This window comes from Temnothorax curvispinosus, unplaced genomic scaffold, assembly GCF_003070985.1.
Source record: "Temnothorax curvispinosus isolate PA1 unplaced genomic scaffold, ASM307098v1 QBEX01003248.1, whole genome shotgun sequence".
Taxonomy (NCBI): domain Eukaryota; kingdom Metazoa; phylum Arthropoda; class Insecta; order Hymenoptera; family Formicidae; genus Temnothorax; species Temnothorax curvispinosus.
Genome location: NW_020213028.1, coordinates 59819 through 76574, shown reverse-complemented (window position 1 = coordinate 76574; position 16756 = coordinate 59819). Strand labels below are relative to the sequence as shown.

At 39.6% G+C, this 16756-nt stretch overlaps 1 protein-coding gene across 1 annotated transcript; it reads right to left on the bottom strand.

The window, feature by feature from the left end:
- Positions 1 to 14: 14 nt before the first annotated feature.
- On the bottom strand, positions 15 to 12950 carry LOC112452335. The gene is made up of 12 exons (XM_025012473.1): positions 12590 to 12950; positions 10792 to 11056; positions 7529 to 8409; positions 7328 to 7454; positions 7053 to 7244; positions 6753 to 6931; positions 6293 to 6378; positions 5825 to 6044; positions 5405 to 5707; positions 5100 to 5282; positions 799 to 4276; positions 15 to 433 (listed from the first exon to the last, which is right to left on the bottom strand). The coding sequence occupies exons 1-12, from the start codon at positions 12639 to 12641 to the stop codon at positions 301 to 303; spliced, it is 6099 nt and encodes a 2032-aa protein (XP_024868241.1). The 5' UTR covers positions 12642 to 12950; the 3' UTR covers positions 15 to 300.
- Between the last annotated feature and the right edge of the window lie 3806 nt (positions 12951 to 16756).

Sequence of the window (16756 nt, the reverse complement as noted above, 5' to 3'; positions counted from 1 at the left end):
AAAAGACATTCTGCAGATAAATACTCTTTTGAAAACTTAGCATCTAAACGTATAGATACACTTTACTGAATGAGATAATATATATTTACTTATATTTGCTAAATAAGAGAGTGAAGCCTAAAATAAATATTTCGTAATTCTCTCTATATATAGCATTGGTTTAATATTTCTGTACTTTTTTGAAATAAATGATTTTAACGATATTCGATAATATAAGTAAACGAAGTTATAAAACTTTCTATTGTTTCCATTTCATTCGGGAATCGAAAGTACTGAGGACGAATTAAGAAGCGTAGAACTTTAAGTAGCGTGACTCCGCGATTTAATGGGCTTAGGTAATTCCTTGGCGTTCGCGGATTCATCGAACGGAACTGCTGGAATTTCCATTGATGCTAAATTCAGATCCTCTTGCAAATTCACCCAATGATTCGCTCTAAAAAAAAAAATCAGATATTTCAACAAGCGTAAAATTATATCTTAGTAACTCGCTAACTAAGGAGAAAAAGACACTTTTGCAGAAGTTGTAAAACGAGTTATAAAAGTTTATTAGCGTTTCAAGATTATCTGTCATGAACATAATGTAGAAACAGATATAACTGAATTAAAGATATTAAAGGTATTTAATTAAAAGCATTTAATCAAAGGTATATTACGACTATTGCGAAATAGTGTCTCTCAGTGAAATATACACTTGTTTGGCTAGTTGATTATGTAAAGCATGTGGGCGATGTATACATCTTGTATACATTGCGGTTTCAAAGCGCAGTTGTTCATGCAAGCAGAATTTAAAAGAAATACCTGTCGGAAACGTCAGTCGGTGCAACACTTTCGATGTCTGCCAAGAAAGCACGTTCGAGGTCGTCCACCACGTCATCTCTGCGATTATCATGATCAGTAATCATGAGCGTAGGTGTCGTCGTCAATTTACTATCGATGCTTTGATTCACTTTAGAGTTCGTTACGGGACCAACAGTAACCGATGCTTCTACTGCAATCTTCTCAGATGCCTTTTCTCGAACGAGTGTCTCCTCAGGCCTGTCTGTCGAATGGTGATTATTTTTGGGAATTTGGTCAACTACTTCGCCTGGATATCGATGCAACACATTCCTCTCGTAATAATACTGTCCAGCTTTCTTGGTAACTGGTACGCTGGTTTTTTTCGGCTGCGCCAACGGTCTCGGAGTTTCGCTAGTAGCTTTGTGTTGAGATATGTATCCGGAATGGCCAGGATGCTGGACTGTCTCGATTGTTTCGCTGACGATTGTGACGCTTTGTACCTTCGTTGGTTTAGAATTAAAATGTCCCTCTTGTTTATGTATTTGAACACCAATCGTCGAAGTTTCTGACCAATACGGAGTGCTGGATAATAATTGGTCATTTAAACTGGATGATTTTGTGGGATTTTTAGAATCATGTTTGTATGAGTCAGTTACAGGGAGTTTATCGACTGACACTTTTGAAGATAATTTTGATTGATCGTCTTTTTGATAATTCGGGTGAATTGTTGGGTTCTGGTGGGATAGAAGTAAACTGTAAAACGGATCTTTGCTAAAAGGAGGTTGAGTACTGCTTTCTTTTGTATAGAGTGAGACATCCGTCCAACTACTTTGAGTGGACGACAGTATTTTTTGATAAATCGGAGTAGTATCAGAGTATCGATTGTAATTATTATTTGTAGAAGACGAAGTACTCGAATCTGTAGGCGTATTTTTTTGATAAGAAGGAATATTTGTTCCTTCACGTTCGGAAATCGGAACAGATCCATAAAGTCCACCTTGTACAGGATCCTTGATGGAATGCACCGAGTCTTTTTTCCAAAATTGAGAATTATATTCGTTACTTGGCCTCGTAGTCGATAATATTTGATGAGAATTGTCAGGGCTATAACTTGATAGTTTATTGTTCGGCTTTTTCTGATATACATCAGGATCGTCGTAATCATACGGTTTCTCGCTAGGTCTCTTCTGATAATCGTTCCACTGTCCCTGATATTGTGGTTTATTAGAATTAGCAGGATAACCTTCATTCGGTCTGTTAATCAAATCATCGTTTTGTAAATGGAAATTTTCGACACTGCTTGGTTTTTGTATGCCATATGGTTCCTGATTCGGCCTGTCTGGCCGCAAGTTTAGTGAGCTTATGAATCCGTTATAAATTGGTCTCTGTACGTGATACAAATCATCATTTGATTGCGAGTTGCCTGGAGGTTTAGGTCTATTATAATCTGGTCCGTTGTACAGTTCATCGTTTGATTCGAAATTCGGTCGGGAATTTTGCGGCGTGGAAGGTCTATGTCCATCGTAACTTGGTTTGTATGTGTGATAAGGTTCGTTATTCAATACGTAATTCGGTCGCGTGGTCGTCGAAGGTCTGTGTCCATCGTAACTTGGTCTGTGGGTATGATTAGATTCATTATTTATTATATACACATTCGGTTGAGAGTTCGGTCGTGTGGTCGTTGAAGGTCTATGTCCATCGTAACTTGGTTTGTGCGTGTAATAAAGTTCACTATTCGATACGTAATTCGGTCGCGTGGTCGTTGAAGGTCTATATCCGTCATAACTTGGTCTGTGGATATGATGAGATATATTATTTACTATATACACATTCGGTTGAGAGTTCGGTCGTGTGGTTGTTGTTGAAGGTTTATGTCCACCATAACTCGGTCTGTGCGTATGATGAGATTCATCATTCGATGCATAACTTGGTCGAGAATTCGGTCGTGTGGTTATTAAAGGTTTATACTCATCATAATTTGGTCTGTGCGTATAAAATTCATCACTCGATGCATAACTTGGTCTGGTCAACTGTATATTTGTCAGAGGTTTAGGACCACCGTAATTCGGTTTCTGCGCCGGTTTTTGTTCATCGTTTAATTCATAGTGTCCGAAATTTTCTGGAGGCTTAGGTCTTTCATAAGTATGCGTTGGAAGTGAGTCATGATTTAAGAGTCCGTAATTAATCAAATAACCGTCAACCTCTGGCATTTTGGTAGTAGATGCCTGCTGGAAATTCGTGTAATAAGTGTAGAGAGTAGGCCTGGGACTACTAGCGAAGTAGTTGTCATAAACGACGTCGTCATCCTGTGCGAAAGCAGGCGATCTGTATCCGTAGGCTAGCGGATTCGGATTATGGGGATCGCTGAAAGTGTAGGGAACATATGGCTGACGTGCTAAGTAAGAACTTGGTGAATGTGGGATAGTCGTCGGTATAGGTTTCCCCTGCGGTCGATACAGAGGATTTATTAAAGGATGGTGAAGGTTTGAGCTTGGTTTAGGCTGCTGTTCCTGTAATTTGATATGCGAACCGTAAATACCCTCGTTCACGAAAACAGGTGCGTTTACAGCGTTGTTCTGGACCACGATCGTGACGTTATTGTTGTAGTCCGGGCGCCCAAATGGTCTCTTCAGGACGATTTTATTCTGTTGGTTAACGCTATCCTGGAAAGGCTTTGAAGTTGCAACCTTTGTCGATTCGGAATTAGGTTTTTTCTTCTTAGTATTGATGTTCTCCTCTCTTTGTCTGGAAACAGAACTACTCGTCTTGGTTGCTGTTCGTTTAGCTTTCTGCGACTTGCCGGTGTCGCCTATGAATTCGGATGGTCGTTCGGCCCAGAATTCGAGGTTTAGATGCCCGATGGCCGGATCATTGCAAGAAAAACGTTGATTCTTTAACGCATCCGCCGCGAGGAAAACAAACGGTTGTATGGTCTTGATGCCGTCCATCGTTCGACACAGTATTTGGGCCAAACTGACTTGTCTGATCTGTTGCAACTGACCGGCGGTGAAGCTGCTTTCGCTGTCGGGATTCTCATACCAGAATCGATCGCCACGTCGCAGATTACTGAATTGTTGAGCGATTATACAAGCGAAAGTCGGACCGACCAGGCCGCCAACCATTGATTTCTCCGCCAGACCAGCTGAGTAGAGGTCGATATCCTCCACCGACGAGTATAGCGATCTAAATTTTCTCGTGATGCTTGGCGACATCACTCTGTCAAGATCCTCGAAGGTTTTTATTGGGGACAGGCCACAAGGCTCGCGCCATCGCACGTAAGGCGGTAAACCGTGATCTCTTCCCCGCTGAATATTGATAGAGGCGAGATCCATGCCGAATGCGAAACCGGGCGTTTGAAAAAGATGATTCGTTATTTCTTCGGTTATGAATTCGTCCCGCCTTTGGCAGGGTTGATTCACTAGTCCTAGAAGAAGGCGATCGACGGATCCCGCCGTATCCAGGTTCGCAGGATTGCTGAACTCGTCGTGAATCGAAACATCTGTGACAGTATTTATTTTTCGTGTTGATTACTGCTCAATTTTGTTTTAATGAAGTTAATTATGATATCATGCTATAAGCGTTATATTAATAAAAAAAATCGCTTTTTATTTTTTTGTTAGATAACTCATTAGATACTTAGAAAACATTGTGTCTAAATATTTATATATCGTGATTCAAAATTGTATCTGACAGATATCTTTAAGACTTAAGATATCTCAAATTAATAAATAGAAGTATATTTTAAGATTTTTAAACAAAATGTTTAATCCGAGAATGGAACGTAAGTGCCACATAAGTCTATTTAATAAATATTGAATGTAACTGTATTTTTGCAACGCCTGTAAGCATTTTACCGTGTACTGTACTATGCAGCGAGTACACCGTAATGCAGCAGCATAGGGCACGTGTCTCGAATATTTACGCTTATAAAAGTTTATTTTTTCTCTAAAATTTATATTTACTGGTGCTAAATTATTGATCTGATTTTAAATCCAGTAACTAAAGACTTTATACAATATTACTTCTTTGTTAGACGACCTATAATTTTCTTCAGATTTTAGAATAAAATTATATTTATCGCTTTATACGCCGTATTTGATGTATGTATTTTAAAATATATTTTATATATGTGCATTCTGATTCTTCATATGTTACGTATTATACATAAAATTATAAACAGAAATGTTTTAGATTTCTGAAATAATTATAGGTCGCCTGAAAAATGGGCTTTAAAATATATTATTCTTTTCATTATTATAATAATATTAAATCTAATAATAACATAATATTTGCAATAATTATATTGTAATAATTTTACTCACTATTAAAGATAGGCCTGTGATCGCTATCAAACCTAATAAAACTCCGCTGGACCAAGGAGTGTCCGAATCGATAAGCCGCTGTAGAAAATGAATTTGCAATGGTGGGATTTACGGTCGGATCGTACCCTTCGTAGTAACCCTTTTTAAGAACTTCCAGGTCAAAGATTTTCATCACCTGAGGGCCTGGGGAACGTCAGTTTGCTTTACTTCAGAACGTTTTATCTCTTTTAATCTTTACGACACTATCGATCATGTTATCTTCGAGTGAATGCAGTAACTACCGAATTGGAAGTACGTTGTCTTACCAAGAATGATCGGCAGGAACTCTCGATAAGTTATATGTTGGACCACCGCGCCGACGAGCCTTCGAGTTTCTTGAAAAAGTTTCTCGTCGCTCCAATGGGAGTTCAGGACGGATAGTTCCGTGGCTATCCTGTTGTGCAATCTTAAAAAGACGACGTGCAGGGACGTGAGAGCAGGTTGCTCGCTTAGACGTCCGTCGCCGGCCCGGAAGCAAGTCGTAGACAGAGACCCGCGTGTGCACAAATCCGATTCGCGTTTCAGGAACGAAGGTCTTCGCGATTGTATTCTTCCGTGTTGTAGCAAGCCTAGAAAATCAAAATTTTAGTTGAATGAAATAGGAATTCTAGGCGAATCGGGAAGGGAGTTTCTTCCTCTCTTTCTTTTTCTCTCTCCATCGAAACTGTCGGAATTGACGCACTCACCGTTACGGAATATCCTCAGACTGTCACTGTGCATGGCGTTACTGCTGTAAACCATGGAGGCATCCAAATAACTGGTCACTTGGGTTAATTGTTCTCTTGGGCCAAATTCACAGCCCTCTTTAGGAGCCGGTCCGCTTCTGAGGAATTCCAAACACCTCACACCCAGAGGGCCATAGAAGTTGTCGCGCTGATTTACTGCTATCGGAAGACACTCCGGATGCTATTGACACATATTAGAAATATATTTTTTTCTCGTGTGTTTTTTTCTCGCGGGGAATATCAAAATGCGAACTTCTTGCTAAGCGAAACGAAAGTTACAGTTCATAAATGTTGCAGTTTGATATAGTTACCTGTATCGACACGATATGAATCATATCTGTACAAATAAAATGTCTTGGAATGTTTATAATAGATGGTATCGGTATTACGGTTAGAAGTTACAAATATAATCATTGGTCAATTTATTACCATGAACTCTGGCGATTGAAAACCGATGCCTCCTTGTAAGCAACACCGTGGTATTGTGCCATTAAATCCTCTGCTTTGACCGGTTGCTATTAATAGGACGGATATAATTATACAGTCGTACACACATAAAAATAATTATTCTACAGCCAAGGAAAGCACTTACTTATTTTATTTTATTTCTTTTAAGTTTTCTTACAACAAAGAATATTTTCTTACTAATAGTTTTCAAATATCTTGACATAAGTCTTTGAAAACCAGAATAATGTTTTGAGTAAATGTAACGGTTACAATGACTTTGTGGTAGATTTGTGGAGTAAGTATTTAATACGGTACTTAAACAAAATAAAATAAAATAAGTAAGTACTTTCCTTGGCTGTAGAATGATTATTTTTTTCTGTGTATCTTGGAAAAAAAAACGATCTAAATTAAAACAAAATTAAAAGAATTCTTAATAATGCACCTGTCAAATCGTGATCTACAAACTGTCCCCACTGCATTAGCATGTGAGTAACGGAAGCCAGAGGTACGTCCTTGTTTTCATGGATTAGAGTCGTGATGTCTCGTGCGCTTGGGAGCGCCCTTCCGTTCTTCGCCCTCCTAATGCTCTGAACGCCGTCGTCATATTCCGGTGGAAGAAATCTGAGTATGATGATAAATTTTTTAGCACGGAAGTTGAAAGGAGAAGGTTTCTGTTTCTTTTATGTTCGGAGATTGTTAAAATGTTTTTATCTCTCGCGCATCGTTTATATTTTATATTTACCTCCGCATCGCAGACATCGCGGAACCCCACCAGAGATTTTGCAGATTATTGCAGCTACCGTCAGACGTTCTGTATCTTAAGCTAGCCCGTGGACATCGAGGTGGGTCCCTTCGTGGACATTGTTGTTCCAGCGAGGTTCTTTGGGTAGGCTTACTTCGGGATAAAGGTAACTCCAACGATGTATTCGGAAACCTGACAAAACGTTCAGAATAGGAATAGTCGTAAGAGTGTTCATTTCAGCGTTAGAAATTTATTGTTACTTACTAGAAACTTACTTTTTTAAGAACATAGTAGTACCTTGAAGGGCCGCGTATCCGAATCTCGCGAGGTCTCTCGCTTCCTCCGACTGATCGTTAAACGCCGCTACGTATCTCGCTGGATTATCGCTCTCCAGATAAAGACCTGCATGTTCGTTTCGTACGTGAAGATTTGAAATTAAAATCGGGGGATTAATGAATTTTTCTTTAAACGCTTACCCATCGAATATAATTTAGGCTCCTGAATATAATAAAGATCGTGCATGGCTTGCAATCCAAAATTCGCAGCTTCCATCAGACCGTTTTCCTCGGATTCCCAGTTCTCTTGATTGACGTCATTCAGAGTTTGATTGCCGACTTTCGATTCGGCGCTCTGCGTTTCCGCGATCGCATCGGTCGCTCGAGTCGAGGTGTCGTTCGATTTTTTAGCAGGGTGTGCCTTCGTCACCGAAATATCACCGATATTAGAATCATTATTTGTTTGCACGCCACCGTTCCGTTCTTGAAGAAACTTTACTTGTTGCGGGGCGTTACTTTTCGCGTTGCTCAACAATTTCGAAATATTAGTTTTGACACCCGCATTATTCAGCGATCCGGCCGAAGATCCCTCTTCGAGATTATCTTCCGTCTTTTTGGTTTCTTCATCTTTCTTTTCTCTCGCCACCGGTTCTGTTACTGCGGAGTTTTCAGAAATGCGCGAGACGTTCAAAAATTCATGTCGGGTTCCATCTCCTGTCTGATTTGTCTCTTTCGCAGGATTGTACGTGATTCCGTCGGAATCTCTCGGCTGTAACACATCCGTTGCTACCTCTTCTATCTTTTTCCCCAGCAACTGCTGTACGTCTTTCGAGCGCGCTGCTTCGACAGGGTACGAAGTATTTGCGTTGCTTTCTTGGATCCGTAGGGTTAAAGAATTGTAGTGCGATGAAATATTTACTCGCCTCCTTGGAGCGTTTGTTGATGTGAAAAACGATTGCTCGTGTTTGCCGGAAATTCTTACTTCGTGATTTGACGTTTGGCTTTTCGTGTAGGATTCTGGTTTATCGTTCGGTTCCCTCGGTTTCGATGACAATGCGCAGGAGAGGGAAGAAAGGATGAGGCTGACAAAAATAACAACTGTTTATTACATATAAACGTGACACGTGCATGTATGCCTCGCGAAGATAACATTAGATATAAAATTTATATTTTTGCTGATGACTAATTTTAGGCAAGAAAAATCAGCGATTTATGGATCGATGGATATTTTAGTGTTTCAAAGCATTTCGCATGTCATTTCGATCTGACTTTCACTGATATGTGCACGAGTTTCTGATATCGATCGTGCTCAAAGTAACATTCAAGCGACATTTATGTCACGTTTTTCCCCACTCGTGACATTGACTTTATCGCGTGCTAATCTGCATAATCAAACACGGGTATTTCATTCACACTCATGATACAACGTACCGCGGTATACCGTTTATCGCAACGCGCGTTCTCCTTCTCTTCCTTTTCCCGTGTATCACAGGATTTAAATAAATACTTGAAGTCTTATTGTAACAAAATATAATTAGATAAATTGAATTTTGCAACGTTGTGACGTTAAAAAATAATTCTATTTTTGCTATATTATATCATCATAAAATACGACATTTAATAAGGTGTGAAAATCGACATGTATAATAACTAAACGATCGAGTGAAGCAAATTAAAAACAGTAACAATGAGAGATATTAATTTAAAAAAAGAAGGAAAAAAGAACAAGAAGGACTGGATGAGTCGAACATTCACTAAATGAAACTCGGCATCGCGAGGCGTTAGGATCGAGAGAGACGTAACGGGATCGCGAATTGTAGAACAGCAAAGGCACGATGGACTAAAGATATTATATATTGACCTTGTTGAGTCGTTGGAGAGAGATCTTTTCTTGAATTTTTCGACGGCGAATGTATCGTAGAAACATGCAGGTATGTTTATAACGAAAATATTTATATGCCTATAAATCTTTAATATTAATTCAAAATTGCATTCGAGAATTTAATTAACATTTACACAAATATTAGAGAAAAATTTTCTCTAATATTTAAAAATTTTAAATTTAGTACAGATTTACAAACATCGTCGACAAGCGTTGCTTAAAAACAACGGACAAGTATCTTGATTACAAATCTGATTAGGGTACATTTTAGATGCGATTTGTCAAGGATGTTTGTAGGTTTGTATCAGGAACAGGCGAAAACACTTATCGATATCGACTCACAAAGTTGCAAAGTGCATTTTGTCCTGCGACACACGACCCTGGTTGCATTCACAATATTCGGCGGTGCATACTCGGCAGCGCGAAATCGTAAAGTGTCGAACGAAGACGCGGAAACGGTAGAGAGCAAGATCGAGAAACGGGAAAAAGATGAAGAATTAAAAAAGAAATGACACGGAGATACGCGTGGATCGTCGAATCGAGGCGGCGGCCTTCTCGAGGACGGTTAACCAGGTACTAACCGGTGATCAGATCGACCGACTGGTCTTATCCGTGAGGAAGAGGTGCCTCCGGGCTTTGCTTTTTGTTCGTCGATGCCGGTATCGTCGTTTTTTGCGTATTTTTACTGTTATCCGCGGCGCCCCGACGCGTTATCTCGTTATTTCGACTGTCCGCTGTTAATCATCTCGTTACGGGAAGACTCCGCTTTGCTCGGGCATCGCGCGGCAGGAAGACGTAAGATCGAGCTTCCTATAATTGTGTTACGGTGTTTACGGTTTCTTGGATACGGATTCAGAACACTCATTATATCGGCGAGAAGACAAGTCGAAATGTATGAGATTATACTACTAATCAGCGTGTCGTACGATTAACATTTTCTCGATTGATCGCTGCCGTCCGTTGATCGTTGACAGTCTAATATGTTTCTACTAATCCGGTTATCGTCGAATTAGATTTTTTACATCCATTCCACTCAAGTTGAATGACTTTCGAAAAATTATATTTTCTTAGCATGTATCGTTAAATGTTATATGATTATACGATTTTATGTAACTTTTGTTATTAAGAAGCAAAAAAATCAATGTGAAATAAATTAACTTTTTTCTTTAGAGTAATAACCATCTCTTTTACAGTACTACAATTTTAAATTCTTTTTAAAACATTTTTCAACTACTGATTTATCGCAAGGATACTACTTTTAATGTGCTAAAATTTGCGAATTTTTTCATAATGATATATTATTATATTACGTATGTGTTTTAAAAAAGTTGAACTTCTATAATGCTTTAATTTTGAATTAAAAGAATTGAATCCATTCTGTTTCTTATTTATCTTTTATTCATTGTAAACTTAGTAAAGTTTGACGAAGTATATAGTTGAAAATCGTAAAAAATCTTTGAATAATTCTTAAGGAAGTGAAAAAATTATTAAAGCATTATCCTGTCGGGAAGGTGGTGGTATTGTATATGGTGCACATATTTCATCGCAGTTAATGTAGTTAATTACGGTTATTATGAATTACCTCGTCAGTGTCTGGCCGCTTTTTCCTGCGCTTGCAAGTTCGCTATTGCTTTGCCCGTGCCATATAACACTTTTGCTCGGACCTGGACTCTCCTTGTAGTTGTACAGGTCGTCCCAGACGTGGGCGACGAGCTTCCGGTATTGCCACCGGCAGTCGAGCCTAATTGCAAAGTGCCACTCGCATAATTCGCGCCTCTGCAACTTGTGCAACCCTCCGACATTGTGCCACTGCTGATATCGTTTCGCGTTATTGTCGAATATCTTCCCTAAACAAACAGTAATCTCGCGATAATTGCAAAACGTAATTGCAAACGTAACGAGAAACAGTATTAATAGGGATTTAAAAAACGATATTGGAATTTTATTTAAACTGATTGCAATCTCAGCCCGAGTATAATGTCATAAGTTCTGTATTTTCTATTAATTTAATTTAATTTAATTTTAAATTATACTTTTAATATTTAATATTTTTCTATTATTTTAATTAATAGCTTTGTACATTGAATAGAATTGTACATTGTTTGCGACTGAATCTCTATGATGTCTCGAACATATTAATGATATGAGATTGATCGTAACACATTGGATCATAACAGTTATTCTGCATAAAATTTATTAATCAGACAGCGTCGTTTCACGCTTGAAAAAAGTAGCACGCGTATACTGAAAACTGCGGAGGCCAGATTTTGAATAGCAGCACTAAAGAAAAGCATGAAGCGCATTTGATGGCTATAAGCGTCATATCATGTTTGCAACGTCGCCGGACATAACTGTCAGTATCGGTTAATATATTAAGCGCCGCGTCATGTATATTATATATGTACACGAGAATGATTCTCCTCCCGGATGAAGACTATATTTTCACGTCTCAATTGTATCACGATCCATGCAACTTTTTAGGCACGTTCAACGTGTTCAACGTTTTTTCTCTTAATCGCGTTTTTATCAAAATTTTAAATTAGCTTCTGTCTTCTTTGACTTTTAATTGACTCCGGTAATCCAATCAACGATGGTACGACTTAATGCTCGCGAATATAATGATTATAGTTACAACTTGCTGCGCCACGATGTATGATTATTTGTTAGTCTGACCTTTCAGGCTCTCTATATACTTAGACTTTTCGATAACTTTGAAACAATTAACTGAAATTTTTTTTTCATTATGACTATGTTATTAATTGTACACGACAGGTATTAGTTATAGTCTGGTAACATTATGCAATTGAACGATGCAATTTTTTGCTATTTCTTCGCAGTTAAAGGCATGTCGGCCGTCTGTTATAATGTGCAGTGTGCGGCTCTGACCCGCGTGCCGTTCACCATAAATCCGGGAAAATCTGGGTTAATTATACTAATGGCAATATATGGCGAGCTTTCCTACCGGTGACCTTACCGGAAAAAGGCAAAACTCCGTAACTTCCTTGCTTGGTTTGCTAAAGCGAATTCTATGAAGAAATACAGCCCGATACGAAAAAAGATACAAACGCGAAAATTAGGTCGGTAAACTTAATCACACTATATATTTCTCATAGGTAATACGGGTATGTGTCTGGAGAAAAAAAAATTTTTTTATTATACAGTTCTTTTCAAACTAGGTGTCAAAAAAGTATTTATTAATTTTTATTAAAAATTTGTCTAGTAACAAAGAAGATATTTTTCATGATCATTCTGAAATTTATTATAAATTAAAAAATTTAAACGTAACTTTATTTGTAATCCAAATCGAACGTGTAACAAATCAAAATGCATATCACACTCTTTTTAATTTCTCTTCGCACCATCGGTTACTGTAAACTTACTCGTGCCGGATACTTTTAACGAGACGAATCGACCGACTCCAGGCCTTATCATGAACTGTCCTGAACTATCTCACGAAACATTTTTCCCGATCAACTTCGTTTCTTCGCAGCAGATTTACAAAGCTCGGCTCTAATCCTTTCGGATCGGTCATCGATTCGGAAACACGACGCGTCGCGCGATTTTTCGCGGGATTCCCCGACGTCTCGTCTTCACCCAGTTCGGGACAGAGGCGCGCGTACGAAATCGGCGACAAAGGACGTCCGCGTGTCCACGTCCACGGTGCGAAGGCGCCGAAGGAACTGATCGGCCGTGTTCCAAATAGCCGGTCGGTAGGCTTCACCGAACACTCGTCTCTCTTTTCTTCTTCCTCCGCGTCGTGCCGGTCGTTTGTCGTCGACGTCCTCGCCGTTGTTGGAGTCGTCCTCCTCGTCGCCGTTGTTCACCTTCTTGCCTGGAGGGGGACGTGGACGATAAAGACCGAGACGACCGAAATCCAGTAACTCGCGGAACTTGCAATTATCGAAGGCTACCGTTCATAAATAAATAATAATATCGAATTGGAAGAGGTGGACGAAAGTAGATCGACCTGTCCGATTCTTTCCGTGCACTCTTTTCAAATGCTACGTGACATAAATTTTTATTACCACGAAAGGAAACTTTAATTCGTTCGATTCAAGTCGATTATAAAATATTTTAGCGGCGATCTTAGGGTCGCATTGTGCCGACCGTGCACGAATCCGCTCGGCGAAAAATTTGCGAAATCTCATCCCCGGCTACTCGGTCTTGACTCCTTCGCGCGGATATGACTCACGATCGTGAACTCCGCGTCACAAAGCGGGAGAACGGAGGAGGGCGAGGGAGTCGGCGGACGTAAAGAGAAAGAGCGGAGAGAGGAGAGGTATATGCATTGTAGCGTATGCGTGCAGCAGAAATCCAACTCGCCGCGATATACGTAACCTTCGATTGGTAAAAATTCGACCGGCGAGCGGCCGGTCGGACCTTGTGCCCCGCATAATTCTTTCGCAACGCGGCTATGCACATGCACGTGCACGGCCGGGAGATCCGTGTAAAGCCCGACGCATGAGCCGGACAGTACGAGCGGCGGTTCTGCGAGAAGAGGGGACACACGGTCGCCGGATGCGTTTTCTGGGCCTTCGCGGGCCTTTGCGGCCGCGCGACGCCGGAGGGTGCGCGGCTCGCAGTAGAAAAGTGGGCTACCGCCAGACACGGAGAACGCGATGAATTCGTAAATCTCTTATTTAATCATGATATTCCCATGTAATTGTAAGGGATGGATATCCGGTGAAGAGGAAGAAATTCTTTATTTTTCCGCTTGAAAGGTGTGACCCTACGTATATAAAGCGCGCGGTCCATCACGTTCCACCCTTACGTGTAACTACGTATTGTACTTTGTACTTCGCAGAGCGGGGGTATAACGCGGACCATTGTGTCAGCGAGTTGTTCCTACGGCCGTCGTGCGGAACAAGTTGGCGTAATAATTTGATTGATACTCGCGTTGCTCGTTGCATATTCAGCCGCGTGCCGTTGCCCGACTCGTTGCGTCAAAATTGCCATTAATAAAATCTGTTTTGCAAATCCGTGCACAGCCTTGCATCAGAATGCGCCGCGTGCAGCAGGACACGTCAATCGCACTGTGACGAATATCGTTCGATCTCGAAAGGATTAAAAGCTGTAAAGGTAAAAAAAAAGAAAGAAATGTGGAATAAGTAAACTTGTGTGACAATTTTGGTCATCGGGCAGATCGCCGGTCTAATATTAATTTGTCAGTTAGCAAACGTTATTGCTGCATTTTGAATCACTCGATGGTTACTGCTCGATATTAACATAGTAATATTAAATTGGCTATTAATATCAACTTAATCGTGCGAAAAGAGAAGATATTGCGGCCCTTTGTTAAAGCTGCTTCTACAGCCGTCGTGTTGAACGGAACGAGTTGACGTAATAATTTGATTGATACTCGCGGCTCTACTCTTCTCGCACGATCAAAATGATATTAATAATTAATTTAATATTACTAATGGACATCTTATAATTTTCTCATGACTCAAAAAATTATAATCGACAGAAACGATCTATAATCAAGAAATTTATTGCAGAAGATATCACGCTCGGAGAGAAAAATAGTATGAACAATTATAGAAAATTATTATTACGATATAATAATTGATCAGAAAAATGTTTTGCCTGTGTAAATTAAAGAAAGAATATAATTATCGTAGCCTATTAGTAATGAAATCTATACAATTATGTATACTATAGTTATTGTGTCATTTTATTACTATTTAATAGTTACATACAACTAATGAAATAATGTTAATATCCAACGTCACATTTAGTATCGTGACTGTATTTTAATTTATAAATAATTTATTTTTATAACAATTTTTACATTATATAGTTCTCAAAACTACTTCTGTTCTCATGACTTTATGATATATTACATTGTAGTTTGCAGAACTATTTTGTTTCCTCTGAGTGCACGCATTTCCTCAGCCAGGGAATCTCGAACTTGAATCGTCCCTACGTTGACCCACACGCTTATAATCGGTCGTTATCTACTTCCCGAGGTGTAAAAAAGATAATCGAAAATACCGTTATCAGTCGTGCGAAGCGTCTTTCTTTCGTGACGCCGTGCAATTAAATGCCAAAGCAAACTGACTCCGCGCGGTGATCGTGTAGCGTCGCGCTATCAGTATCTCGCCAGTGGGTCAGTCAACAACGGGGTCAGCCGAGGGCGAATCCGGACTGCGGGTCAGCCAATCGCGTACGCTCGCGCGGCTGTCCGTGTTTTCGCGACAATGAGCATTAACTGTATACGTATATACCATACACCCGCAACACAGTTAAATTCGTGCTGGCACTTCCGCAGTGGCGTAGCGCCGGTTTTGCTCGGCCAAAAGCAAGCCTCGATCTGATAAAACTGCAACGTTTTGCAATGGTTGGTGCAGGGTTCTTTTTTTTTCGAGCGGTTCTCTTTTTATTCCGCACGCCCTAGTCTTGAGTAAGTAGACCGCCAGACCAGGTCAAATTTCGCTCCGGTATGACAGCTCCGCTGACGCAATTAGCGGCGCCGCGGAGTAAATTATTAACAATTATCGTCGTTAACTATTATCGCAATCACGTAATAAACAACCGGCCGGTGGTTTGGATTACCGAGACTTTCTCTCGTTTCTTCTCGACAAACGCGACGTTCCTTCACGGCTCTCGTCCCATGATCAGACTCTCGTCTTACGTCGATGTCGTTCGTAAAAATTTACAAACGGCGGAAACTCATTCACGGCACATTCGCCGGAAGGGCAGAATATAGAATCGTGCCTAAGGTGGGGAGGACACAAGTAAGGAGTAGGTGGTGGTTCTCGCGGCAAGACGAGAAACAAGACGGAAGTGGGTCAGCAGGACTATCGGTCGCCGAGGGTCCGGGTTCTTGTCTCGCTCGCGCGTTTGATTCGCCGGAGGTGATGATGCTGGGTGGGATTGGATAGTATCCAACGGATACAGGTTCTTCCAGAAGAGATATGAATTGACGGTGGGAATATATGAAAAATTTCCAATGTACCTATTCTTATTTCTACCTTTCGTAAAAAAAAGAATAGTTGTATAGTTCGTTAATTAAACGCACACTTACACGCTGTAAATAAGCTTGTCAGAAAGCAAACTAACACTGAGAAAAAATTGTTCTGGATTTTAGTAAATATTAGTTTGCATACAACTGTGACTTTATTTACTAAAATAAAGAAAAAATTGCTTTTTATTAGTATATGTGTATTCACTAGGAAAAAAATATACTAATAAAAAGGAAAATTTTCTTTATTTTAATAAATGGAGTCACAGTTGTATGCAAACTAATATTTACTAAAATCCAGAACATTTTTTTCTCAGTAAATCTATTTTGATTTTTGTCCTTTTATGAGAAAGAAAAGAATTATATAGTTCGTTAATCAATCATACACCTACATACTATAATAAACGAACCTCTCAGAATTCAAACTAATCACATCAACTTTTTGCAAATTTCTTAAATTTAATACCAGAGAGCATACGATTATAACTTTATCAATTTTCTCTACTTTTTAATTCACGTAGTTGATTAGTTTGATAAACTATAAGGTTAAAAAAAAAGATTAGTGAACTTTACGACAACGTAT